The following is a 26,282-nucleotide window of genomic DNA, read 5'->3' as shown; positions in this document are numbered from 1 at the left end:
GTGGAGGCGGCGGCGAGCGGCGGCCGGTGCCGGCGGGACCGGGACCGAGAGCGGGACCGAGAGCGGGGTCAGGACCGGGACCGCGGCCGCGCCGAGGTGAGCAGGGCCGAGGGTGGGTGGGAGTGGGCTGAGGGGGGGGGGGGAGTCCCGGTGCCTCCGCGCCGCTTGCGCTTCGCGACCGCCCGGTTTGTTGCTGCTTTGTGACCGGCCGCATCCCGCCAGCTTCCTCCTCCGCCCCGCGCCTCCCGCCCCGCGGCCGCTCTGCCCGGGTCGACCTGGGGTCCCGGCCCCGCCGGCGGTGGGCGCCTGCCCCTGCCCCCCGGGGGCCCTTTGCCGGGGCGGGGCGGCTCCCCCTGCCCGGGCTGCGGCCGTGCCCCGCGTCCCCGGGGCGGGCAGCCCGGACGGCTGGGGGGGACCCTCCTCTTCCTCCTCTTCATCACGGGGGGAAGTGGGTGCGTGTCCCGGCGGGGTGACTCGGCCGGGGTGTGTGTGGGGGGGGAGGCCCTGCCCGCTCCCCTGCCCGGGCCGGGGAGGAAAGCCTTAACCTACTTTCCGGAGCCGATGGCCCGATAAACAAGCGGGCGGGTTTGGTTTTGTTTTTGTTGTTGTTTTGTGGGGTTTTCCCCCGTCCCGGGCGAGCGGGGCTGGCAGCGCCCTTCGGAAGCGGCAGCAGCCTGGAAGCCACACGGGAGGGCAGGCGAGGGTGCCCGGGTCCCGGCCGCAGAGCATCGCCCTCCCCTCCCGGCTGCCGGTGCCGGGGCTTGGTTGTTGTTGTCGCTGGTTTGAGGTTTGGTTTAAAGGCTTTGGCACGCTCGCACGTGCTGCCTGAAGTGGTGAGTGCTGCCACCAGCCCTTTGCAAACAAACCAAACCCACCGAGACCAGAAGGATCCGTTCATCCCGCATCCGTACGCGCATCCCGCGGGGAGATGCCGAGTGTGGATGTTTTAGCCAGTTGATTTTTTGCTGTTGGCCCTCAGCAGTTTTGGGGCAGAAGGACGAGGCTGGCCTTTACCCCCGTCCTGCCCTGCCTCGCTGCCAGGCCTGCAGGACCAGGCAGAAGCCATCCCTCCAGGCTCGCCCACAGCCGGATCGCAGTGTCTGTGATGGTCCGAGACCCCGCAGCTCTCGCTCCGCTCCCCGTAGCCACGCTCCGCAGGGGGAAGGGGACCTGAGAGGCTGCGTTGTCACCGCTGGCTCCCTGCAGCAAGAGGAAGTGCCTGCCCTCTTCCCCAGCGCGGCGTCATCCTTCCCGCCACGGGGAGCCGGGACGTTCGTTTGCCTGCGTGCGCCTGGGTCCTGGATGGTCTCTCCCGGGGATTTCCAGGGTGAGCTCATTGTATTGCCACTGCCATGGGCTTGTGGCACATCAGCCTGGCTGGAAGGTCCGGGAGCACACCCCACCACCATCCCATGGCGTTCCTGAGCAGGAAAATGCCACCTGGCTGAGCTCATTCCATCGTGTCCTCCGAATGAGCATCCTTTGGCTCCTGCCTGTTTTCCAAGTGGAAAACATCCCGTAGCTTGAAAACATTTCACCTCCAAAATGAGCTGTAGAGGTTCAAGTGCAGCCATACCCCGGAGAAACCAGGGCCGCCTCTGCCCGCTCTGCGCCAGGTGCCGCAGGCTCTGCGCCACGGCTGGCTTCACAAGTGGTTTCCTGGGCTCCCCAGCTGCTGTGCCTGGGCTCTGCCGTTCTCAGCTCCTTTGCACTTAACGGGGTTATCAACGCCTATTGCTGCCTGCTCATTTGGAGGGCGGCTTCTGCCTGTTTTGCTCCTGTTTGCTGGTGACCAAAGCAAGCCTTGGTGGCTTCCCTGCTTCGTCTGGTTGGGGGTCTCTTTGGCACCGCTGCAGCTCTGCTGGAAACTGCACCCAGAGGTGCTGCAAGCCCCGGGGCGATAAAGGGCAAACCACAATGGGGGGAGCGGGGTTTGACACCCAAACAGCTGCCCTGGTACAAATTCTGCAAGACGAGGCTGAGCCTGATGTCGCGCTCAGATGCACGTGCGAGCGCTTGATGTGTTTTGTGCACGCCGGGAGAGCGGTGCTGCCGGAGTGTGTCCGTGGATGCCGGCGGCAGGAACAATAGATGCCGGCGGGTGCTGGGAGAGCAGCTCAGAGGGGATGCGGAGCATGGGGGTGCGAGTCTCGTGGGGAAGGGGGCTGGCTGGGTCATCTCTCCTCGGGGGAGCTCTATTCCTTGGGATGAGCTGGGGAATTTGGGCGGCGTTTGGCTGCACTGGGCTGAAAGACGGGCACGTGGCTGTTCTGGTTATGGATCCTTTTGCCTTTCATACTGCTCCTCTTTAACTCTTACACTGAACCTGAGGGAAGCCCCAAATAAATCTGTATTCCTTCCCTTGGGTTGGTGGTCTCGATCCGAAAACAACCCTCAGGATGAGCTTGGGGTCAGAACAGCGCTTGTTGACAAAGAAAGTGGGGATGGGTGATGGAGAACGAGCCGGCGGGGGGCTTGTGTGTGTGTGGGGGGGGGGGTGTCCACATCCTAAAGCATCCATGGCAGCGTGCTGCGCTCTGCGAGGAGGGGGCTTGTCCTCCCGCCGTCCCGTGCCTGCCGTGTGGGAGCTCACGGGGCTCCCGAGATGTTTCTACGTTTCCCGTGGGCACTGGGAGCCCTGCAGGGACCTGAGCGTGGGCTTGGCGCTGGTAGGGGCTCTGCACCAAGGGACTCAATTAATGAAGGCTAAAAACCAATTACACAAATCTATATGAGCCCACAAGTGATGGGATCATAAATTCTTCTCCTCTTGTAGAGCTTTTTATCTAATGACCGCTAGTCCCTGCTGTCCTGCCGGGCCTGGAGATGTCTGGTAACGTGATGGGCACCGTGTCTTTTAATTATGAGGATCCAGGAGTTGTGGTCATCTAGGAGCATGAGGCGCTTTGAGTTACGGTCATTTCCCGGCGTGTGCTTGCGAGTATGGAAGAAATCCTTGATGCTGGTACCCTTTTTGTCACTTAATCCCCATTTCTTAAAAAGACAAACCAAAAAGCGATTGGTTGGTGATTGCTCTCGTAATGAGGCCTTTGGGGTGGGGAATGGACCCAGGGAGGATGCCTTGGGGAAGGTCCATGTGCCGGCTGGCCCCAGGACCAGCCCTGCCCTCTGCTTGGCCACCGTGCAGGACCCCTGTGTCCCCCTTGTCCTTGGGGACCTGCACCCCCAGGGCTGGCATCATGGGGTGCAGGTCGTGTTAGCTCAGGGCAGGGGCAGCCCCCAAATAACTGTCTGGGGAGGGCAGGGGAGCAGCCTGCGCCCCTTGTGGAAATCAGGCGTTTATGGGTTTTGCACGAGGGCTTCCCCCCTCCTCCTTCGTCCTCTGGTAACTTAAATCTGGGGGAATTGTAGGGGTTTTTCTTGAAGTCCTTACAAGCTGCCTGGGGAAGGGAGCAGGTCCCTGCCTGCCAGGGCAGCGGGGTGGTGGGAGAGCCGGGAGTCTCACTGTATTGCAGTGCCTCAGTTTCCCCAGCTGTGAAATGCCACAAATGAGTCGGTGTGAAGGTGTCCTGTGAAACCCGTTGCTTATCGCCTCGAGGGGAGTTTGAGCAGCCACTGGTGCAGGACTCGCCGCTGTGGCCGTACCCTGAGAGGGGGACTGTGGGTGCAAACCGACTCGCTCGACACCTGGGGTGCCGGAGGCCGTGGCAGGGCGCAGGGCAGGGAGGGAGCAGGGCAAGTGCCTGGTGATGCTCCTCAGCCTTTCCCCAGGCTGCTGCCGTTGGGTGGGAGGGAGAAATGGGCCAGCGCGGGAGGGACGCGGTCTCTGTGCTGGATGTCCAGCCCTGCGGTGACCCGCTCGGCCGGGTGGTGCGTGGGCAGTCACGCCTCGAGGGGATGCTCCTGCTCCCAGCTCCCATCCCGGGGGCTGCTGTGTGCCCGGCCATCCCAAAGGACCATCCCTCCCATCCACAGGTGCCTTTTTGGGGTGCTGCAGCTTCTGGAGTGATCGTCCCCTCCTTCCAGCAGTCTGTGGGTTTTTCTCATTGGCCTTTTGTATAAAAACAATAACTCCTGATGCATTTGGTGTGAAGAACCTGCTCGGAGCAGGGGAGATGTGGCTGATGCCCCCTGAGATGCCCAACGTACCGGTGCCCAGTCCCACACCGTGGGGCTGCCGCCAGCATCGTGGGGCTGCCTGCGCTCCCCGTGTGTCGTGCAGCTGCTCGTGCCGGGGGTTTGGTGCGGTTATCCCTGTCATTCAGGGGCGCAGGGCTGGGGGTGACCTCCCGGTACGTGTAAGCCCGAAGGCTGCGTGCCGTGCTCACGGGCAGCCGGGTGAATCCCCGACTCGTGGCGTCGGTGTGTCCTGCCTTTCCTCTGGCTCCTCGGCAGCGTGAGAGCCTTGCCGGGACCAGCACCGCGCTGCCGGCACGGGGCTTTTCCACAGCTGATGCCATAACCAGGGCTGAGTTGGCTCGTGCACGTGGTGGCTTAACCCGGTCCGAGCGCTCCTGGGAAAGGTGTGGAGATGGCTTCTTAAAAATCAGCATCTCCAGCCCCTGCAGGGAGCTGTGTGGCTTCCCCATGGGCACAGCATCCCTGGGTGGGATGGTGGGCAGGAGGAGGATGAGCACGGTGGGGGAGACCCCACCACCAGCTCTTGGCAGCCGAGAGGCTGCAAAGTGCGTTGCTGGCACAGGTCCGCAGCGGGGAGAGCATCGCATGGCTTCTGAAGGATCCCCCGTGCCGGGCTTGCGCTGTGTTGGATGGGGATGAGCTGTTCCTGGTTGGGCCTTCCTCTGCGGGGTGCGGACCTGGGTGCTTCTGGCCTCGTGGCGATCGGGAGCGAAGGGACGAGGCTGAGGAGTGGCCCACGTTCGGCTGGTGGTGCTTGGGAGGAGGGAGAGGTGGGCATGGCAGCAGCCTCCCCGGGCCGCACCGGGGCCGGGGGAGCACTGAGGCTTTCAGGGAGTTAGCTTCTGGTTTTTCTACCCTCGGAGGACGTGGCCCCTTTGCAGGGGTGGCTGGAGGGCGGTGAAATGGGGTATCCATGGCCGGCGAGGCGAGCAGCTGCGTTGTATGAGCCTTGAAATGGCTGCGTTGAGATAAGGAGCCTGTTCCCGGAGATAGGGAGCTTTAGGCGAGGGGGATCGTCCTGCTCCCAGGCCAGGGCTCGTTCTCGTGCCTGGGATGAGCCAAATTCGTGTGTGGGGCTGAGCACCGCCTCCCGCTGCTGCATCCCACGTGGCGTGGGGCTGCTCGGAGCTCATGGAGAGGGGACCCTCTGCAAATCTGGGGCACTTCTCCCAGCCCAGTGCTGCTCCGGGTGGCTTGATGCTCTCCGAAAAGGGCAGTGGAGGATTGGGGAAGTCTGCAAGTCTGGCCAGAGCCCTCACATCAAGCGTTGCTGTCAAAATGAGTGTTTTGCAGAAGAACCGGAGGAAGATGTATGTGTCTCCCATCCCCATGGCACTCTTGCACCAAGAATTTTGCTTTGCAGAGGGAAGTGAGAATGACCTCAGTAATGACCCGTGGTGTGGGAATTGCAAGCAGATGGCCTGCAGGCAGGCTGCCCTCCCCTTGCCTTGGGGAAATAATGGCCTGGGACCCCTCAGATCCTTCCAGAAGGTGCAGGAGCACTCACGCCATCACGCCCATGCACCCTGTGTTTAAGCCAAGCTGACGAGGAACTGGAGTAGCTCTGAGTCATTACGCAGCTCTTGGATAAAACCAAGTGAGATCAATCCTGGTAGCCTGAGGAATTCGTGTGGCGACTGGAAAAGAGCTTTCCGGGGGTCTGGAGAGCGCTGCAACCCTGCCTGCAGTGCTGTCGGGGAGGTGCCGACCCCTCCATGCTGTCACCAGTGGAGCCGCCCTTGCTTCCCTCGCTGCCGGCAGGCTTTCGCCCTTTGCTCCTTCTGAAGCCGTTGGGGTGACTCAAAGCCTCCACGTGCACGTTCCCTGCTCGGCTTGGGCTCCAGCGCGGGGAAAGCGCCGGCGGGCTGAGGGTCCCCCCGTGCAGCCACAGCCCCTCCAGCAGCACCCCCCCACCCCGGCCGGTGTGTCCCCACCGTGGGAAGCAGAGCGGGTTTGTGCGGTGCCGCCTGTTTGGGGTTATTTTGCTGGGAGGGTGCGTGGACCCCCTGGAGCCCCCCGGGGTGGGGGAAGCGGGGAGGTGCTGGAGTGGGTGGGCAGCGGTGCAGAGGGACCCCGGCTCACTGGGGCTCGCCGCCCACTCCAGCGGGTTGGGAGCCTTTGGGTGCCAGGGGGGTGTGTGTGGGGGTCATTGCACTGGTAAAAATTAACAAAGGTGGGAAACGGGCTATGGCTGGGATGTGGGAAATCCTCCGTGTGGCTTTTTCCATCCGCTCCCGGATCCCACAGACAAATCCTTCCCTTCCCGCGCCGATACCGGCAGCACGGCCCGGGACTGCCGGAGAGATCGGGGCCACGCGCGCTCCAGGCGATCAGGCTCTTGCGGAGGGGAAGCCCAGCACATGGCTGCCTTGTGCAACCATGCGAGCAGCCGCGCGCCCTCCCCGGCCCTCGCTTCCTTTCCCTGCAGGCAGGCAGGGCTCTGCCCGCTGCGCCTTTATCAGCGGCATCCAGCGCAGCACCCCCCCGCCTCCCCGGGCCGGCTCTATCTCCCCCGGTAGTTTTGTTTCCTTCCAGGGCGTGCCGCATGCTCCAAGCTCGCCCGGGCTGAACAAACCCGCTGTGGTTACCCAATGTCCTGCCCGACGTAGAAAATGGGAGAGAATTTCCTAATGGCAGCACGGGTGAGGTACGTGCCGGCTGCCTGCGCGCCCCGGGGAGCGGCTGGGTTCTCACCACCCACCGAGCATCCGTATCCCATCTTGCTCCCCCAGCAGCTGGGATGGAGACGGGGATTAAAGCTGCAGGTGTCGGTGCCGACCGTGTGGCTCGGCGATGCGGGAGAGGGAGGGGGCAGCTTAAAATACCCCCTGAAACACAGCGGTACTCTCGCAAGACTCAGGGTGAAAACTTGCAGGTTTGGGGTCCGGTCCCGTAGCGGCGGGGTTGGCACGCATGGGTAAAAGATGGAGTTGCCTTCTCTGTGGTGGGGGGAGGGAAAAAGAAAAAAAATCAGCGTGATGTCGTGGTGCCGGGGTGTGAAATGGCCAGGTGTGGGTTCAGGGGGGTTTGTGCTCCGGGCATGGGGCCATGCAGGGACAGGAGGATTCCTGCAGCGATGCCATAAAGTGTATTTTGTCCTTTTAAAAAAAAGTCTAAAAACTCAAAGCATAAAAAGTGGAGGTTGAGAGGAGGGAGGCAGCGGATGGAGCCTGGCTGCTCCCAGGCTTGCGGGGTTGGTGATCTCCAGGTCTCCCTGGTTGAGTGGGTCCATGAGGGACCGAGACACACGTGGGGTCTGGGCTTTCCAAGGAGAAAAATGTGAAGATATTTAGTTCCCTGCCCCAGAAGTATTTTTCCTTTTTTTTTTTTTTTAAATATTTTTTCATTTCAAGAACTGTTCGTCTTGGGCTGCTTCTCTTGATTCTGAAATTTGAGATTGGAAAATGGTAAAAAGCTTTACGAAAGGGAGCGGAAGGGGGGGAAGGTGCTGGGCAGCCTCTCGGGGTCCTCCGCTCGGGTGCGAGTCCACGGGGGCTCGGTGCTCAGAGCGATTGCACCCATTGACTTTCCTATCCAGGGCTCTTAATAACCGGGAGCACCTTTTAACGAGGCTCCAGCCTTGAAAGAGGTCTTTAACGCGCTTGTGAATCATTTATGGGCAGCCGTGAGCACGGCAGCGGCACGCTCTGCTAATGGACTCTGGGGTGCGAGCGTCGGCGATGGCTGCGGGGGTGTTTCGGGGGCTCTGCGGCATTGCTGACCCCTTTCTCACTCCCCTATGGAGAGGGAAGAGCAGGGGCTCATTGTGCTCGGGGTGATGGGTGCTTGGGTGCTCATGGGGGGTCCTGCTCCCAGCCCCGTACCCTTGGGTGGCTCAGAGCTGTTTTCTCCTCCTGGCTTAATTGCATGAGCCTGATGCGCTTTTATTCCAGTGCCGGTAATGCTGCCTTCCCCCACGCTGACGGGCACAATCCCCATCCTTCTCGGAGCCCCTAGGCACCCGCTGTGTGCCGCGTACATCCCGCTCCGACCAGGGCTGCTCTGCAGGGTTGTCTCCAGCATCTCGTACGATGGCTGTGCTTGGTTGTCCCCAGCTCTGCAGGTTGCTGCTTGGCCTTGCTGACGGTCCCTTTGCTTTGCTCGAAGCATCCTGGCGTGTCCCGTGTACGCGGTGCCTCGCACAAGCCGCGTCACTTTTTCCATCACTTTCTTCCTTGGGTCAGCGTCTGTCGTGATTCATAGTGGGGCTGGGAGCCAGCCGGCCCTGGTTGCCCTCCCTGTGCCTCGCCTGGCTAGAGACTAAAACCTCGTCCCAGTTGCTCACCAGTGCCCCTGCCCTCCGAGGAGGGGATGGGGCCTTTGCCCGCTTGTTGCTGGCGCAAGGGCAGCGTCCCTCGCTGCTGGGTGCCGGGCTTTGGCAGGCTTCAGTGAACGCGACAGCTTTGGGAGGGAAGATCGTGATGGCGGGGCATCTCTTCTTCTTATCTACCGGACCAGGTTTACCCCCCTCTGCCCCCCACCCATTAGTTGCTCCCCCGTGGGGGATGGCAGCATCCCCAGTGCGTTTTTCTCTCCACCTGGAGATCTTTTCCAGCCTGAAGTGACTGTGCCGTCCCAGGACCCCTCTCTCAGCGGGAAGCGCAGTTCCTACCAAGGTCAGGACATGCTCGTGGGTGCAGAGTCCAGTGTCCATCACCACCCCCCCCCCCCCCCCGCTGCTGTCACCACCTTGTCCCCGCGGCTGGGCGTTCGCACGGCCGTCCCCCGATGCCAGCTCAGCACGTACCCCCTCTGGCGCCAGCTCATCATGTGTCTCCTTTCACTTCCCTTTCCAGTCCCCGGGGCAGAGCCACCACGTTCACCTCCAGCGCCTGGGGACTGGGCTGAGGCTCCCGGGGGACCCACAGCTGCCAGCGCCCCGGGGGGCAGCCGGGCTGTGCCCTGCGGATGGGGCTGCTGGGCAGGGTGCCGTAGCCCTCCGTCCCGGGGCTGGGAGGGCGAAGGGGACCTGGAGGGCTGAGCTCGTGGCAGGTTTGCTCTGGACGGAGGTGCCGGCTGGCCGGTTCTCGCGCTGAGCAGGCTGGGTGAGAGCGGTGCCAGCGCCAGAGGGGTTGGGTGCCAGCGCCGAACACGTGGGGAGCTGGAAAATGCCTTCCCAGCACCGTTCCTGGGGGATTTCTCCACCTGGCACAGGGTAAAGCTTCTTATGGGTCCGGATCCGTGCTCAGGGGAATGGCCGTTGCCCCCAACCTGCGTGGCCAAGGGGTCTTCAGCCCTCGGGGGCTGCTCCCCTCCTCCTCCTCCTCCCTCCTTCTCAATGCCAAATATTGCGTTAATGCACAGAGCCATGAAAACCGCTCTGGCCGCGCCGCGTGACCGGGACAGCAGCTGCCCGCCGGGTTGTGCCAGCTCCCCCGGGAGCTGCGTCACCTCACTCGGGGGGAGGCCGGGTCCGTCCCTCCACCCGTGCTGCACGGGGAGCTGGTGGGGAGTGGGACCGGGCTCTTCAGCGTGCTGCAAACCTGCCTCGCCAGGAAACGTGAAGGTCCTTGCCAAGGGCTGCCTGGGGTGTGATGGGAGAAATGAGGGACGAGATTTTGGACCTGGGGTGTAAGAGCAGGACCATGCAAAAGCACTGTGTCCTCTCGCACCTCCAAACGACACAGTTTGACTCCAATTTCTGTGCTTCTGGCTGTATCGGATCCTACCACTGACAGCCATTCCCTGGGGGGTGGAGGAGGATGAGGGTGTCCAGGGCTCACCCCGACCCCACTGCGTTCCCATTCCCGGCTCTCCTGAGCAGCTGGCATCTCGAGCTCGTTGCTGGCTGCCCTGGGAGGAAAACAAACAACGTCTCCAGCTCACCAGAGGGAGGGAAAGTTTTGCTTGCCGGGGCTGGCGTTCTCCCAGCTTAGCAGCTATTAAATACCTCGGTGAGGCGCTCGGGTTTTGTGCCCGCTCTTCATGGGTGTCTTGCTTCCCGAGAGCTTTGCCTCGCAGCAGTGGGTGAAAACTCCCTGCCTGTCCTGCGTGGTTCCCCTGCCATCGAGCAAGGTGCATCGCTGCGAATGGCGGCTTTTCCTCCTCCTGCTGCCCTGTGCCAGCAGCTGGTCTGTGTCCCTGGTGTGTGGCCACCAGCAGCCCCGTCCCCAGGACCCAGGGAACGTTGAGCTCAGCTCCCCCTCTGCCCCGGACGCTCCTGCAGCCCTTGCCTGCTTTCCCTCGCGTGGTTTCTCATTGCAGCCTCTCTCCCCACCAGGCGAGGCAGGAGTTTGGCCATGCCCCGGGGCTCCCGTGCGTGAAGGACAGAGGAGGAAGAAGAGGAGGAAGGCTGCCGTGAGTGTTTGCCATCGAGACGTGCTGCGCAGGATCCCTGCCACTCTTATGAGGTAGGGAGACCCTGGTGGGAACCAGCACTGGCTGAGCCTCAGGAGAAGTTTGGGAGCTGGTTGCTCCCAGCTTTAGCGCTTAACGGCAGCAAAGGGTCAGGCAGCAGCTGAGCTGCACACAGCACCCAAGGGTGCTGCTTTGGTGCCTCTGGGGAGGCAGGCAGCGTGCCGGGATCACAGGTGCTGCCTCCAGCAGCATCTTGCCTGGTCCTAGTGGCGCTGGTGCGACGGCTTCCTCGCATCTTCCCGTCTGGATCCCTGCCGTGAACTGATTTATTGCCAAGGCTGGAGAGCAGCAGGGTTAATTTGGGAATGAGGACCCTGCCCCACCACCAGCCAGGGCTGCTGCCGCCCCTCGATGGGGGGGTCTTAGTGAAGCCTCCACTCGGGTTGCATCTGGCATTCCCCCTGCCGCGCACGTGTCTCGCGTGTCCCCGGCGTCCCCCCGCTGCGCTACCCCAGCCAGCCCTGCTGGAAGGGAGCCCAGCGCCCATCTCAGTGCAGGGGCAGGCAGGAGCAGCAGGCTGTCACCTGGCCCAGGAGCCGATGGAGGGCAGCGATGCTCTCCAGTGCCACTGGCTTCAGGCTCCTGTGGCCCCAGGGAGCTGGTCCTGGACTCCTGCATCCCCCAGGAGCTGGTCCCGTGGGGACCTCACGCTCCTAAAGCCAGGCTTTGCTTGTGGTGGGGTCTGAGAGGAGCGTCGTGCTCGAGACTGAGTGCTGGGGGAGCTACGAAAGTGCCCCTGTGCCTGACTCCTGCGTTGGGAATGAGCTGCCCTGTTGCAGAGGGGGCTGGTGGGGTCCTCAGCTGGTTGCTCAAGCACCATTACCTGAGGGGAATGGAGCCGTGTGAGGCCGGCTGTTGGGATCCTGGGCAGGGAGAGGGGCCAGGCCTGTGGATCAAGCTGGGGTTTTGCAGCCCGTGGCACTGTTGGACTCTGAGCTCGACTTGGTGATGGTGGGCAGCAGCAGAGGAGCCCAGCAGGACACCTGGTCCCCCCAGGGGACTCTGCCATCCCCTTGGGTAGAGAGGGCTGGCTCCCATCTCCCCTTGGGAGCAGATCCCTTGGGGATGCCAGTCCTCCTGGCCGCAGGGCTCGGTGCATGCTGCACGGGGTGACCGTGGCAGGTGGCACCATCCCTGTGACCGTGGCTGTGCCGGGAGGATGAGGGATGCTCACAAGACTTGTGCAAGTCCCCTGGGTGCTGGCACGTGGCGGGGGGGATGTGGAGAGGCTGGGGGTGGGGGCCGTGCCTCCCTTTGAGAGCCCCCATAACCCCTAATAGGATCTGGCACTCACTCCTTGCGCTGGGATGGAATTACCTTTTCTGCGAGGTCCTGCCTGGTGTAGCTGGGCTGCAGCAACCCTCGGGGAATTGCTCGAGGAATTAACCGCCTCTTGGCCGTTAAGCTTCTCCTTCCCTGCACGTGGTGCCGCGGAGGATTCAGTCTCCCAGCCTGGCGTGTGCACACACGTGCCGAAGGGGAATGTCCCGCATCTCCCCTCCCACGGGGCACCCTGACACGCAGCAGGTCCCGGCCACGGGCTGCCCCAGCCCCTCTCTCCGCAGCAGGAGCTGTGTTCTGCATGGGGGGCAGTGGTGCAGGTGGGGGTGTGAAGAATTTACCAAGCCTGGGGTGTTTTCAGGCTTTGTGTGTCCCCTGCCTGGCTGCATCCCCTCCCTTCCCACCACTCGCCCCTGCACGGGCAGCTCAAGCTCTTTGCAGACCCCCAGGAGCGCCTGCGATCCCCCCTCAGCTCCCTCCCCGCACCGATCAGCGGGGGCCGGTCCCCCTGTGTCCAAGAGCCGTGGCCGTGTCCCGTGGGCCCAGCTGGGGCTTGCAGGGGACCCCCCAGATTTCCCATGCATGTGCCAAGCGGGTCAGGCACATCCTGACGGGGTGGGGGGTGCAAGCTGGGTGTCCCACAGGCACGTGCCGGCGTGATGGGGATGCTCTGACCCTCTCTGTCCTGCCGTCCCTCACTGCCTCCGGCAGGTGAAGGGGTGCTGTCGGTGGTCCCAGGGGACTGGGAGCGAGTGGGAGATGGAACCCACTGTCCGCTCAAACCCAGAGAGGGGGTGCAGGCATCAGGGGTGCGGTGGCTGGGCTGATGATGGCAAGGTCAGCAGCATGGGGGGCTGGGGCTGGTGAGATCCCGCTGGTGAGGGCCCACCTCCTGCTGGCACCCAGCCTCTCCCCACGTGTGAGCTCCTGCGGGGATATTTCTTCTCGTCCCACTGACTCCCTGCACCCTTCCAGCCTGCCGACCACCGCCGGCCCGAGATGTCAGCCGGCGACAAGAACGGGGGCAGCCGCTCCAGCAGCAGCCGCCTGCAGAGCAAGAAGCCCCCCAACCTCTCCATCGTCATCCCCCCCCGGGAGGCGGAGGAGGATGGCGCCCGCAAGGAGGTGAGTGACGGGGAGCTGTGCCCATCCCATGCTGGGCTTGGGGGGCTGCGGTCCCCGGGGGACCCCCCATGTGCCATTCCATCCCTAACGCCCTGCTCTGCCTTCCAGCCCTCCAGAGTCCCCATCTACCGAAAGAGCAAGAGCCTGCAGGAGCCCCGCTCGAAGGGATGCGAAGGCTCAGAGCGCCAGCCCGGCTTCCGCCGGCAGACTTCCCTGTCCCAGAGCATCCGCAAGTGAGGGCCGGGGAGCGGTGGCGTGAGGGCAGGGCGGGCTCCGGCAGCAGATGGGTTGCCAGAGGGATCCCTCGGTCCCGGTCGGGGTGTTGTGGCTGTGGGTACCGGCAGAGGACTTGGGATGGGGATGGAGAGTCGCAGCTCAAAAGGGAACACCTGGGAGGGTTTTGTGTGGCTCTGCTTTGACTCACCGGTGTCTGCCTAGGGACAATCCTGCAGCAGAATTGTTTAGTGCTAATTCACACCGTTGTTTTGTGCACTGGGGAAATTTCTCAGCCCTGTTTATGTAGGACCTTCACAAGCACCTTGAGCTCTACGTTTGCTGCAGCCCAAAGCTGATGTGCTGTTTCATGCAAGGTGCAAGTCTTGATGGGGTTACTTCTCCAGACAGACCCAAAGGCCAGTGTCCCCTCTGCAGCATCCCTTCCTTTCCCCGAGACCCATAGCCAGGTCCAAACTGCCCTTCTGCGGGCCGAGCTGAGACACCCTGACCCAAATCACCTGCCGGAGGGGATGCCCGGGTGGGATGGCGTTACCTGGGGTGGGGGGACCAGCTGGGTGACAAGCGTGCTCACTGTGTGTCCAGGGGCACGGCGCAATGGTTTGGCATCAGCAGCGACTGGGAGGGGAAGCGGCAGCAGTGGCAACGCAAGAGCTTGCAGCACTGCAGCATGAGATACGGCAAGCTGAAGCCTGCCTACCGCGACATGGAGCTGCCCAGCCAGGAGGTGCCCTCCTTCCAAGGCACCGAGTCGCCCAAGCCCGCCAAGATGCCCAAGGTAGAGCTCGGGGTGCGGGGTCCGGCTCCCAGCCCTGCTTTCCCAGCACCGACACCTCTTGCCTCCCCCAGATCGTGGACCCGCTGGCCAGAGGCCGTCCCTTCCGCCATCCTGATGAGACCGACCGTCCCCACACGCCCCACCACGTCCTGCCCCCGCTCACCCCCGGCGTCGTCTCCTTGGCATCCTTCAACAGCATCCGCTCCGGCTACAGCCGCCTGCCACGCAGGAAGAGGGAGTCCGTCGCCCACATGAGCTTCAAGGCGGCGGCAGCCCTTCTCCGCGTGAGTTTGAGGACCTGGGGTCCCAGTGCCCCTGTTCTTCCTGACGCTGCTTTCAGCTCTGTCCCTCACCCATCATCTTTGCTTTTTGGCTTTTCGCTTTGCACAGAGATCGCTGTCTCTCTGGGGTGGATTTGATGGGGCAGGTTGTTTTTTTTTTTTAACCTGAGCTCTGCTTAAAGAGAGACATTTTGATGAAAACTGGACATCCCTAGGAAAAAAGCAACTTCTGGGTTTCACTGCTGAGGAGCCAGGAAGCTTCTCCGGCAGCTTTCTAGCCCCTGGGGAGCCCTGGGCAAGCCTTGGGGACAGGTTTGTGGGACTGAGACCAAACAGGATTCAGAGGTCACTTGTCAGGCTGACTAACGTGGTCCTGGTCCATTGCTGGCTCTGAGGAGCTGAAGGCAGCATCTGCTGCCAGCTCTTACTGCCCGCCCTTCCCACGCGGCGGGATATGGTGGCCGGTTGGGATTTCATGCTTGCCGCTCGGCTTTGGGGAGGGAGGCTATGAGAAACCCTCGGTGCTGCAAAAACTGGGGGGCTTCTTGTTGCTTACCCTTATTTGCTTCCCCTGCCAAAGGGACGCTCTGTTCTGGAGCCGCTGGCTCCCAAGCAGAGGAGCAACAAGAGGAGCTTCGTGTACCCCAGCTTCATGGACGAGGACATGGTGGACGCTGCTGATACCCTGGACTCATCCTTCTTCAGTAAGGCAAGCGCCGTTCCACGCCGGCTGCGGGAGCAAGGAGGGGGCCCGGTGCCCCCCTGCACGGGGGCTGGTTGTGGAGCGGGGCTCTGACGGGGACCCCCATGTCAGTGCTTTGCCCTGCCCTGGGATTAGGGGCATCGGTGGCCACTGTGCCCGGTGCTGCGGAGCCCCGGTCTTGCTGATGCTCCTTGGGGGTGGCAGGGAGCGATGCTGCCATTGCGGGCACGTTTCACGCCCTGTGACTTGTAGTTGGTGGGATGTCAGAGGGGATCACCCTCTCCCCAGGCTTCGGAGCCAGGTGGAGCCGGGCTGGGCTGGTGATGGGCATGCTTGGTCACGGGGAGGGTTCTCACCCATTGCACATATCCAAGAATATGTCTCCGTCTTCCTTCCAGATGGACATGCACGATGAGACATACTCCATGCCTGATGATGTCTTTGAGTCACCGCCTCTGTCAGCCACGTATTTACGCATGCACCCAGTGGGGGAGGATGCCAGGGCATCCCCCGAGGTGGAGCAGCCTACCCCGTGAGTACCAGCTCTCGGCGGGTGCTGCCTCCGAGGCTGCTCAGATCCCCTGCCACAGTCAGGATGATGTCCCCAGCCATCCTTGCCTTGGGGCACTGGGCACTTTTGACGTGCTCCTAGGAGGATGAAGCCAAGAGGTGCCCCTAGCCCGCATCCCGGGGCATCCTCTGGCTCTGGGCTGCAGCCATGGAGTTGCATGTGGGGGATTTCTCAGCTGGCCCCATTCAGTAGGCGTGATGGTCTTCTTTCTCTGCAGGCGGGAAGGCGTCCGGCTGACTTCGGCCGCTGCCAGTGTCGGCCCCGGCCCGGCTCCCCGGCGAGGCAGGCGCATCGCTTCCAAAGTGAAGCACTTTGCCTTCGACCGCAAGAAACGCTACTACGGGCTGGGGGTGGTGGGGAAGTGGCTGAACAGGACGTACCGCCGCAGCCTGAGCAGCATCGTGCAGTCGCAGCTGGAGATCACCGACAGCCACCGGTGAGGGGGGACCGAGGGGCGCGGGGCTCCTTGGGACTCCCTAGCTGTAGCTCAGATGTGTGTGTGTCCCCCCCCCTTGGTGCTTGGGCATCAGGGCTTGGGGGACGGCAGCGTCCCTTTGCCCAGCCATCCTTGAGCTGCTCAAACTTTGGGTCCTTGCCTCCACAGGCCGTATTTCACCTACTGGATCACCTTTGTCCACATCCTCATCACCTTGCTGGTCATCGGCACCTACGGCATCGCCCCCATCGGCTTCACCCAGCACGTGACGACAGAGTTAGTAAGTTTAAGAGCTGCTGGCTGGGGCTGCGCCCTCCCGGCTCTCTGGTGACATGTCTGGCTCTGAAATGGCAACCGGCTGGCTGCCGAGGAAAAGCAAGGCTGGTGTCTGGGGGGGGGGGGTGCCTTCAACACCCCGAAGGGGGGAACCTCCCACTGGGGTTAATCCTGGGAACCTGCAGCCACCAGCGTTACTCCCGCAGCACCCCAGGAGGAGAGCAGGCATCTGTCTTCCTGGGGGGACCGTGACCACCAGCATCCCGTACTGTCGTGCTCCCGGCCAGGGCTGGGAGCATCTTGGGATGCTGCTGTTTGAGAGGCTCCATTAAATAGCCAGCCCAGGGCGTCCACGTCTGCTGGGCGAGCAGCAGCACGTGTGCCAGCGCAGAGCATGCCGGCTTTGCAGCACAGCTGCCCTCCCTCTCCCTCGTGCATCACTGGTGGGACCCACAGCCCTTCCCCTTGGATGAAGGGAGCTGCTCAGCCCCCCCGTGAGTGGAGGGAGAGGGGGCTGCACCCGACCAGCCCCCCCCTTGGTGGGAGCTGACCCTGACCTGGCTCGGCAGGTGCTGAGGAACAAGGGCGTCTATGAGAGCGTCAAGTACATCCAGCAGGAAAACTTTTGGATTGGACCCAGCTCGGTAAGGGCTCTGCCGGACCACCACCCCCTGGCCTGAGGCTCTGCCCTTCACCGGCCTCTGCTCCCCTGTCCTGAGCTGAGGGGGGGTCCCTGGGGTGCTCCCCTCCCTCGACCCCTCGTCCCAGCCTGCTGCCCCGGGCCCTTGGTGCCCCCATCCCTCTGGGACCTGCTGCGGGGGTTCAGCCCGGGCTGGGGGCTCAGCAGCACTTCCCAGAGCTGCAGCATCGTGGTGGGGGATGGTCAGGAGAGACCCTGTCCCCTTCCCACCCGCCTTCACCCCACTGGGGTAATGGAGACTTGTGGGGACCCCCTGCTGAGCTCTCCCCAGGGGCAGCTGGAGGGAGGGGAGGTGGGGGGACGGACACGGAGCAGCCCCTGGACCGGCATCTCTCTCCCAGATCGACCTGATCCACCTGGGAGCCAAGTTCTCCCCCTGCATCCGGAAGGATCAGCAGGTGGAGCGGCTTATCCAGCGTGAGCGGGACCGGGAGCGTGGCTCCGGCTGCTGCGTCCAGAACGACAACTCGGGCTGCATCCAGACCCTGCCGCAGGACTGTTCGGTGCGTGTCGCCGTGGGCGCCGGGAAGTGCTAGGGAACCCTGGGGAACAGGGGGAAATGATCTCCGCCCTGCACAGCACCAGGGCAGGATGCGTGCGGGGTCAGAGCGGCGTGTTTGCCACCACGTCCTCAGTCTCTCCATCCTCCCCAGGAGACGCTGGCGACGTTCATCAAGTGGCCGGGCAGCAACGCGCCGGCCATGGGCTTGGGTGAGAAGCGAACGTCAGGGGCCGTGTGTCACCAGGACCCCAGGTAGGAGCTGGGGAGAGGGGCTTGTCTTGTCCGAGGGGCTGGGGGCTCTTACACACCGTAGGAGAGTGATAAGGGAGAGGGAATCTGGGGAAACTGAGGTGGGATCTGTCCTAAACGTAGGCAGCAATGGGTGATGCCGTTGTCTTGCGCTGGCGTCTGCCCGCTCCGCTCTGCGGGGTGTGAGCTGCGATGGGCGATGCTGCGAGGGGGCATCAACGGGGTTGTCCGACAGACGCGAGCGCCGCGGGTTCACCTGCGGAAGGCGCTGCGGTGGGGTGTTGTAGGACACGAAGGTGTGGGATCCCCCCTGAGCCAGGGGAAGGGGCAGCTCCCGGGGCTGGCTGTGCCCGAGGTGGGTCCAGTCTGGGGGGAGGGATGTGCTTGGGGGGGTACCCGTCCTGACCCCCCCACCTCTGCCCGCCAGGACGTGCGAGGAGCCGGCGTCCAACCCGCCCCACGTGTGGCCAGATGACATCACCAAGTGGCCGGTAAGAGCCTGGTGCCACCGCGGGCTGGGTGGCACCGCAGCGGCAGCCTCCGTGGGAGGCACGGCGGACGATGAGCCGGGCAGGGGGCTGCGGGGAGAGCCAGGACCCTGACCCTAACCACGGCTCCTCTCCCTCCTGCTCGTAGATCTGCACCTACGAGACCAAAACCAACCACACGGGCTTCGCCCACATGGACTGCCAGATCAAGGGCAGGCCCTGCTGCATCGGCACCAAGGGCAGGTGGGTGGCAGCGATGGGGGCACCCAGCCCAGGCTCGGCTTTCTGCCCTGCTGCCCGTTATTGCCCCGTCAGTGTCCTGTGCCGGGGAGAAAGGGAAGTTATGGAGCCTGGGGGGCGGTGGGAAGCGCAGTGGCAGCAGGACCAGCTGCGGGTAGCAGAGGGGGATGCTCGGGGTGGGGGGAATGGGGAGCGAGCCCTGCCCCGAGCGAGCCCCTGCCTGCCCTCTGCCCAGCTGCGAGATCACGACGCGGGAGTACTGCGAGTTCATGCACGGCTACTTCCATGAGGAGGCAACGCTCTGCTCGCAGGTGAGCGTGGCCGCGGGGGCGTGGCGGGGGACGCAGGACCTGATGCGAGCAGCCGGGTCACGCGTTGCCGTACTGATGCCAAAGAACTTTATAGTATCCTGGGACGTGGCTGGGATGGGTGTGAGCAGGAGGGACGGAACGTGGAGACTTTCCCAGCTGTCGGCTGGACTCCTGCCACCGCCACGTGCCCACCTGGCTGCCGTGGGGCAGAAGGAAACGGGGCTTGAGCCAGCCTCACCCGGGCAGCACCGGTGTCTTTGGGCAAGGCGCATCCTGGGCAGGAAAACAGCCCTTCAGCATCTCCTGGGGCACTGGGGGTGCTCGGTTGCTCCCTCCCCAGCACCTGGGCAGCGCGGGTGCCCCACACCACCCGGGGTCCCCCCCCACAACTCACACGTGGCAGCGTCGGCCGCGATCCCTGTGACCCATCCGTTGGTCCCTGCAGCTCTGGGGTGTGGGCCAAGCCCCTGTCACCCCCCCAGCCCTGCCGTGCCTTTGCAGGTGCACTGCCTGGACGAGGTCTGCGGCCTCCTGCCCTTCCTCAACCCAGAGGTCCCCGACCAGTTCTACCGCCTGTGGCTGTCCCTGTTCCTGCACGCCGGGTGAGCCGCGGCCCCTCGTGCCCCCAGGGGATGGGGGGACCCGAGTATCCGTTGGGATGGTCCGTGAGCCCTGATGGGTTGGGAGAGAAGAGGGGAGGACACCCCCAGACTGCAGCGACACGCGCCATCGGTGGAGGGTGTTTTGTAAGATGTCTCGTGCCCCGGGGCAGCGGGTGGGAGGGCTGGGCAGGGGCTCTGGCAGGGCAGGGGTCTCTAACACAGGGTCTCTCCCCCCAGCATCATCCACTGCCTGGTGTCGGTGATTTTCCAGATGACGGTGCTGAGGGATCTGGAGAAGCTGGCGGGCTGGCATCGCATCTCCATCATTTTCATCCTCAGCGGCATCACGGGCAATCTGGCCAGTGCCATCTTCCTGCCATACAGGGCGGAGGTGAGAGCCAGGGGGGCTCTGCCCACATCGCCCTGAACCCAGCCAGCTCCCTGGGGACCAAAAGGACACCCCTCCCCGTCCCTGTCCCGGCAGAGGTTTGGGGAGGGGGCTGCAGCCGTCAGCACAGCGCTCTCAGCCCCTGGCGGGTTTTGCTGCGGGGGGGGTGGGAGGCTGGTGCCCCCGTGGTGGGGGGAGGGAGGGCTCTGCCCCACGTGTGGGGTTCGCACATGCCGCGTGGGTCACGCGTCGCCACGTGTCGGTGTACGTGCGGGGTCCCCAGGCAGGCAGATGGCTAATCTGCTGGCAGCAAAACCCTGCCGGGCTTTAAATGAGATCACGCCGAGCACCCTAATCCCCCCAGGGGTGCGTCAGGATGGGGCTGGGGGGGGGGGGGGCTGTGGCCTGGGAGGGGGTGATGCTGCATGGCTGCTGAGTCACCGAAAGCACCGGCTCTGCTGGAACAGTGCCGGCGTGCTCCGCTCCCCTTCCTCCCGTGCCAGGGCTCCTGCCCTGAGCCCTGCACTGGTGGAGCGCAGCTCTCGGAGGGCTGCAGGAGCCAAATGCGTTTTGCGAGGGGAGGAGACAGTCCCTGGGGACGTGTCTGGGGTGACGTGCGCAGGGTCCAGCCGTGACCTCCCCTGTCCCCGCAGGTGGGCCCCGCCGGGTCCCAGTTCGGCTTGCTGGCCTGCCTCTTCGTGGAGCTTTTCCAGAGCTGGCAAGTGCTGGAGAAACCCTGGAAAGCCTTCCTCAACCTCTTCGGCATCGTTCTCTTCCTCTTCATCTGTGGCCTCTTGCCATGGATCGATAACATTGCTCACCTCTTCGGCTTCCTCAGTGGCCTCCTCCTCTCCTTTGCCTTCCTGCCCTACATCACCTTCGGCACGGTGGACAAGTACCGCAAGCGAGCCATGATCATTGTTTCCTTGCTGGTTTTCGTGGGGCTCTTCGCCTCGCTGGTGGTCTGGCTCTACGTCTACCCCGTGAACTGGCGCTGGGTTGAGTATCTCACCTGCCTGCCCTTCACCAGCAAGTTCTGCGAGAAGTACGAGCTGGAGCAGGTCCTGCACTGATCCTGCTGGCGGGGACGGGGCTGGGAGAGGTGCCGGCGGTGATGCTTTCCATGGCGTGGGTCTTCACCAGCCTGCGGGAGACGGTGGCTGCTCCAGGGTGGGTCAGACCCCGGGCACGGCTTCACCCTCAGGGCTGGCGGGTTTGGGCTCACCCCTGTTAAATGATGGGGATGCAGCGGGGAGCGGGGCTGGAGCCACCCTGCTTTGCACCCCTTTGGGGCTGCCTCGTGGCACTGAAAAGCCATAACCGGTTTGGGGACCGACCCGGGACCCCGGCTGCCGCCTGCGTGGGAGAAGGGCTGAGGGCAGTGGGGTTTCGGGACGTCCACGGCCAGGCTGGGCTCCCGGCTCCGGGGCTGAAGCTGCCGAGGTCTCCTGCCTGTGCCTCTGTCTTCTCAGGGTCCTGTCCCACCTCGGTGCCGCTGGTGCTGCAGCTCATACTGTGAACGCAACCCCCTTTTTTGCAGGGGCAGGTTTTTTTATCCGCAGCTCTTTGGCCCAAGGGTTTCCCCAGCTTTGGGCTCCATGGGGCCTCTGCCGCAGCTCTGAGGTGTTCAGAGCTGAGCTTTGAAGGCATCTTTCAGTCCTGCTCTCGCATGGGATTCTCCCCCGAGGCCGTGGAAGGAGGCTTGTGCTTCCCCACGTGGGCTCCGCACTGGATGGAGAGGCAGGACTTGGTGCGAGGGGCTTTTTCCCCCCTTATTTCAGTGAAATTTCCTTTTTGGAAGCAGAGAAGTGGCACGTACTGTCTTTGTAGCACTGTGCTGGGAGGCAGGCGTGGAGAAAAAACCCTGGGGGGCTTGTGTGGCTGCTCCTGAAGCCCACGGACCCCTCGGGAAGCCATCGATGCTCCCACCTTTCACTTCTGCCTCAAGTCTCTGCTGTTACCCCTTTCCCTTTTCCAAAGCGTAGAGACCCAGGTAACCCTCCCCGTGTCAAGTGGTGCTGGACAGACGGAGAACCGCAGGACGGGGGCCGTCACCTTCCCTGCCTGAGGCTGCGCGTCCCCGCCTGCCCCCAGCCCTGGGCCGCTGGTCCCCAGCGTCTCCTCCTCCCTGCCACCGGCCGTGGGGCGAAGGCAGGTCCTTCCTGGGGTCTGGGAGACCCCTCTGAGCTGGTTTGGACTGGGGCTGGTGCTGGACTGTGTCTCCCTGGGTGTGTGTTGCCTTGGTGCTGGTGGGTCTCAGTGCTGTTAAATGGGGGAAGGTGTAAATCCCCCAGCCGGGATGTCCCGGGATGAGTACTCAAGGGCTGGGAGCTCAGCTCCCTCTGTCCACAGCCGCTCTCCGGGCGAGCCCCAGGAGCTCTGTGGCACCTGCATCCCTCCCTGCATCCCTCCTTCCACCACGGGCCAGTTTGCAGCCCCGCTCCGTCCCTCCAGTTGCTGCTCCAGCCAAAAACAGACACTTCACCTCATTTGTCTCTTTTTGATACTTTTTTTAAAAGCTGTGGGTTTTTTTCCCCTTAATAAATTTCTACCTGTATTTAATGAGATATACAAGGCCTCTTTTCCCTTCTCTGGTGTGGGAATACGGCACTTTTAGGGGAGTTCTGGTTGTTTTGAGGATGGTTGGTGTGGCAGGGAGGGAGGATGAGCTGGGAGTACATGGGGCCCGTGCCCTGATGTGCAGGGACGCTTTTGTCCCCTGGTACCCCTGAAAACCCCCCTGGGAGGGGGACGGGGTTTGGAGGGTCTCAAGCAGAAGGGAAAAACCAAATACCTGGAGAAAAAAGACCCGCAGAGCCTCCTGCCCCTGCCTGCATCCCACCCCTCATGGAATGACCCAGGGCTGGATTTGCCCCGTCTCCCCCCAGTCCGAGACATCCCGAGGGGTGTTGGATGGTTCCGGTTATTGAGGTGAGGTGACGGTCGGAGCAGGGCAGGAACACACACGGGCTGCGTAGAAAACCACCACCACGTCTTTATTTGCTGCGTCACAACAGCCTGAGGTGTTTGCAGAAGGCTTGTCCCAGACAGTTGGGGGGCTGGGGGGGGGGTTGGTTTGGACTGGTTTCCCCAGGGAGGCTCTGCAACGTGTGGATGGGGGTGGCCGTGGGCTCCGAGGGGTCTGGAAAGATGTCTGCAGGCAGGAGGGGGGTGCCGGGACCCCTGCCTGGTCTTGGGGGCTGCTTGAGGGAGGGCTTGGCCATGGTGTGCTTCACTTGTGGTGGTGGCGGCGTTGGCAGTGGGAGGGGGTGCAGGGCTGGGGGCACGTGAATGTGCGGGTTCCGCTGGGTATCTCAGTAAAACATGGCCGTGAGTGGCCTTCAATCAGCGGAGCCCCCCCGGCTGCTCCTAGGGCAATGCCTTCCCATCCCGGTGGGGCACGTGGCCCTGCAGCCCCCCCAGGCCGGCCAGCACGGCCCCGGCTAAAACAGAGACGGGGGGTCGGTGCTCCCAGCGGGGCCAGGCGGGAGCTTTCAGTCCCAGTCCTGCGGGGCCGGGGTGGGACCGGGCCGCTCTCCTGGCGGGAAGGCAGATGTGGCAGAGGGGATAGCCGCAGCCAGGGCTGGGAAGATGTATAGCCGTGGTGGGGATGGAGAGGGGTCGCGGCCACTTATTCCGCCCCCGGCCTCTCTCCAGCTTCCCCGGCAGAGCTGGGCCGGAGAGGGCTCAGCAGCCGCTGTTCCTGCGCATGAAGGCATGTCCCCGCACGGGATGCTGCATCTCGATGAAGGCCAGCTCCCCCACCGTCACCTCGCAGGGACCCAGCGCCTCGAAACCGCACTTTTGGTAGAAGGGCACGAGGAATTCTTCGCACATGAGCAGGGCGCGCCGGGCGAAGGGCAGGCACCGCAGGTACTGCAGGTACCGCCACATGAGGATGGAGCCCTTGCCCTGCTGCCGGAAGGTGCGGTGCACGGCCAGCACGTGGATGTGCACCGCCGTGCCCCGCGGCTTGTGCAGGGTCAGCGCCGCCTGCCGAGGGGGGAATGGGGGTTAGCGTGACCGGGGCGGGGGGGGTCCCGTGCATGAGTCTTGGTTCCCCACCCCAGTGAACCAGGGTTCACGTCCTCCCCCAAAGGGAGAAGGGTCCCGGTGCCATCCCCTCCCACCCCCCCCATCGTCCCTCCAAATGAATGTTGTAGGGAATTACTGAGCATATTTTTTTTAACAGCATCAGTGAAATTGATTAATGAGAAAGTTCATTTCCACCACAGCAGCCCTGTAGCAATTAATCTTGGGAGAAGATTGGTGAGTGGTCTCAGGGCCCCGGGGAGCTTCTCCTTGTCCCCAGGCTCTGGCAGTGCCTCTCCCAGCACGTGAACTGGGAAGAACTGGGTCCAGCTCTTACCTGGCTGAGCCTGTCCTGGTCCCAGAGGGAGCCGATGATGAACGCCACGAGTCGCCCCTCCTCAAACCAGCCGAGGGAGAGCTCCGGGCACAGGTTCAGAAAGTGGCGGATCTCATCCAGGTGGAGGGGACAGTCCCCAGAGACAGATATAAAGGCTGGGGGGTGGGGGGGACAGTGGTGAGCACAGCGAGGGGGACCCAGACAACCCCCCAGCACTGATGCAGGGGGGGGAAGCGGCATGTAACAGGGAGAGATGGCACGTGTCCTGCTGCCTACTTGGTCTAAAGGAGCTCTAAGGGACAGGATGGCTCCAGGGAGCAGCTCTGCTCCTCAGACACAGCCCCCCAGGGACCGGCTCCCCGCTCTCCTTGCCGATTCCAGGACTACAGCAGCGGGTGCTGAGGTGAACCCTTCCTCCTGGCATCTCCCCGGCTGCCTTTGCCCTTTGGAGAGGAGCGAGAAATGGGCCAGGTGAGTCTGCAGGAGGGGAGCCGGGGGTGCCTGGGATGGAGGGGAGGGGGGAGGTTGCTGGGGATGCATCTCAAAGTGCCCCTGTGCAATAGGAGGCTGAGGACGGTGTCCTTCCTCCCACCTTCCCCCCTCCTCTCCACTTGCCCCTGGGAGAGCTGTTTTGGGAGACCTGCTTCCCACTTGCCTGGTCCTGCTCCTGGATTGCCTCCTGCCATCCCCCCCCCAGGCAGCTGAGCGAGCTGGGGGCTGTGGTTCTCCACCTTCTTAATCACAGCCTCCCCCACCTCGTTAGGGAGCCTGCGGTGGCCTGGCCACACATCACAGCCTCTGGCTCCCTCCATCATCTCCCACAAGGACGTGCATGGGGGTTTTGCCACCACAGTGTGCCCCCAAGGAGCATGAGGGACCAGTGAAGGGAAGGGATGGGGTACCTCCAGCTGATGCCACCAGCCAGGACCTCCCCGGGGAAGTCCCTTACCTTCCCGCTCGATCTCGAACACGCTGACAGCATCCTCGGGGCTGAGGCAGCGAAACTCGCTGGCTGGCAGTGTGTGGCGGCGCTGGCCCCCGGGCGAGCTTCGGGGGGATCTCAGGTGAACGGGCTTCAGGAAAGGCAACGTGCTGAGCGTCGACATCCTCCTCCTCCTCCTCCTGCTCTGCTTCCTCCTGCTCCCTCTGTTCGGAGCAGCCTCTGCCGGCTCCCAGCCCCGGCAGCAGCACAGCGCCCTTTATTTCAGCCAATCTCCTCCAGCGCTCTTAGCCGCCAAAAATACCTGTTGATCACGCACAGGATTAGGCTGCTTGCCACCCCTTTCCTATACATATGTGTGTGTACATATATATACACACACAGCAAATACCCGCCCACAGTGACCCCGTTGCCCATCTGCCATCGCTGTGAAGTGGGGCCAGGGCTCGGGGACCGGCAGCCTGGCACCAGCCGTGGGCTGTAGCAACCCCACAGCCCCAGGGAGCAGGGGGAGAAAAGCCCAGTGACCAGCCCAGGGGTCCGGGCGGTGGGACGGGGACAGGGGCTATCAGAGCTGGAGCAGGGGGAGCAGGCGTGGGACTGAGCATCCTGCCCAAGCCATGGCAAAGCCAGGCAGCGGGACGGGCAGGAGAGCCCTGGGGCAAGTCCAGCTGCTGCCCTGGGGCCAGGCACGGGATGTGGGATGTGGCTGCAGGGAGCCAAGAGGCTGCAAAATAAACCTCTCCAGGTGAATGCTCCCTGTGACCCGCTCACGTTTGTGGTGCTGCGTGGCTGTATGAGAGCAAGAGGTAAGTGCCGGGCCACCACGCGCGATGCACTGCAGTGCACCGGCACGGACGCGTCAGGCAGCCAGAGCCACCTCCTGCAGACAGCCCCAGCTGCCAGGATTTACTCCCTTTTCCGGCTCACAGCGACACAGCTTAGCCCCGTCGGGCTCTTAGGTCACATTCACAGACGTAGCTGAGATGGGTCCCTGGACGAGTGGGTGCCTGCGGCCACAAGCCTCGGGCATCCTGCCTGGGTGAGGTGCCCCCAGGCTTTGCCCCCTGTGCTGGGAGCTTCAGGCAGTGTGATCCCACCAGGCACAGCCCATCCCGGGACATACCACCTGCAACGTGGGACCCCAGACCCCTCGGTTACCCCAGGAGGGTCATCAGCCCCTGAGCTCATCCGGCAGTGCCCATCCTGCACAGCCTGGCCAAATCCCTCGGCCTGGATCAGAGCCCGTAGCTTCAATCTGCCTCTCGTTTCATGTGCGAGCAAACCAAGTTAATAAATGCAGAGAGAACCACGAACTAAGCGAATCACTTTACTACGTACGGGTGACCC

The 26,282-nt window shown here is 63.4% G+C and overlaps 2 protein-coding genes across 4 annotated transcripts; one reads left to right on the top strand and one right to left on the bottom strand.

Annotated features, from left to right (window-relative positions):
• On the top strand, nt 1-22,197 carry RHBDF2 (rhomboid 5 homolog 2). Of its 3 annotated transcripts, XM_075770933.1 has the most exons (19): nt 6,637-6,748; nt 10,322-10,451; nt 12,715-12,864; nt 12,973-13,097; nt 13,684-13,876; nt 13,948-14,160; nt 14,738-14,866; nt 15,259-15,392; nt 15,649-15,867; nt 16,036-16,147; nt 16,713-16,787; nt 17,185-17,346; nt 17,497-17,597; nt 18,022-18,085; nt 18,231-18,325; nt 18,558-18,633; nt 19,135-19,235; nt 19,473-19,626; nt 20,277-22,197. In XM_075770933.1, the coding sequence occupies exons 3-19, from the start codon at nt 12,739-12,741 to the stop codon at nt 20,694-20,696; spliced, it is 2,499 nt and encodes an 832-aa protein (XP_075627048.1). In that variant the 5' UTR covers nt 6,637-6,748; nt 10,322-10,451; nt 12,715-12,738; the 3' UTR covers nt 20,697-22,197. The 3 variants fall into 3 exon arrangements, with proteins under 3 accessions (XP_075627047.1, XP_075627048.1, XP_075627046.1); XM_075770931.1 differs by having other exon boundaries at nt 6,642-6,748; nt 12,715-13,097; XM_075770932.1 differs by lacking the exons at nt 6,637-6,748; nt 10,322-10,451 and adding an exon at nt 1-96 and having other exon boundaries at nt 12,715-13,097.
• Nucleotides 22,198-23,190: 993 nt separating this feature from the next.
• AANAT (aralkylamine N-acetyltransferase) lies at nt 23,191-25,098 on the bottom strand. The gene is made up of 3 exons (XM_075770748.1): nt 24,942-25,098; nt 23,993-24,147; nt 23,191-23,616 (listed from the first exon to the last, which is right to left on the bottom strand). The coding sequence occupies exons 1-3, from the start codon at nt 25,096-25,098 to the stop codon at nt 23,311-23,313; spliced, it is 618 nt and encodes a 205-aa protein (XP_075626863.1). The 3' UTR covers nt 23,191-23,310.
• Nucleotides 25,099-26,282: the final 1,184 nt, after the last annotated feature.

This window comes from Balearica regulorum, chromosome 18 (genome assembly GCF_011004875.1).
Source record: "Balearica regulorum gibbericeps isolate bBalReg1 chromosome 18, bBalReg1.pri, whole genome shotgun sequence".
NCBI lineage: Eukaryota > Metazoa > Chordata > Aves > Gruiformes > Gruidae > Balearica > Balearica regulorum.
This window is presented reverse-complemented; position numbering and strand designations above follow the sequence as displayed.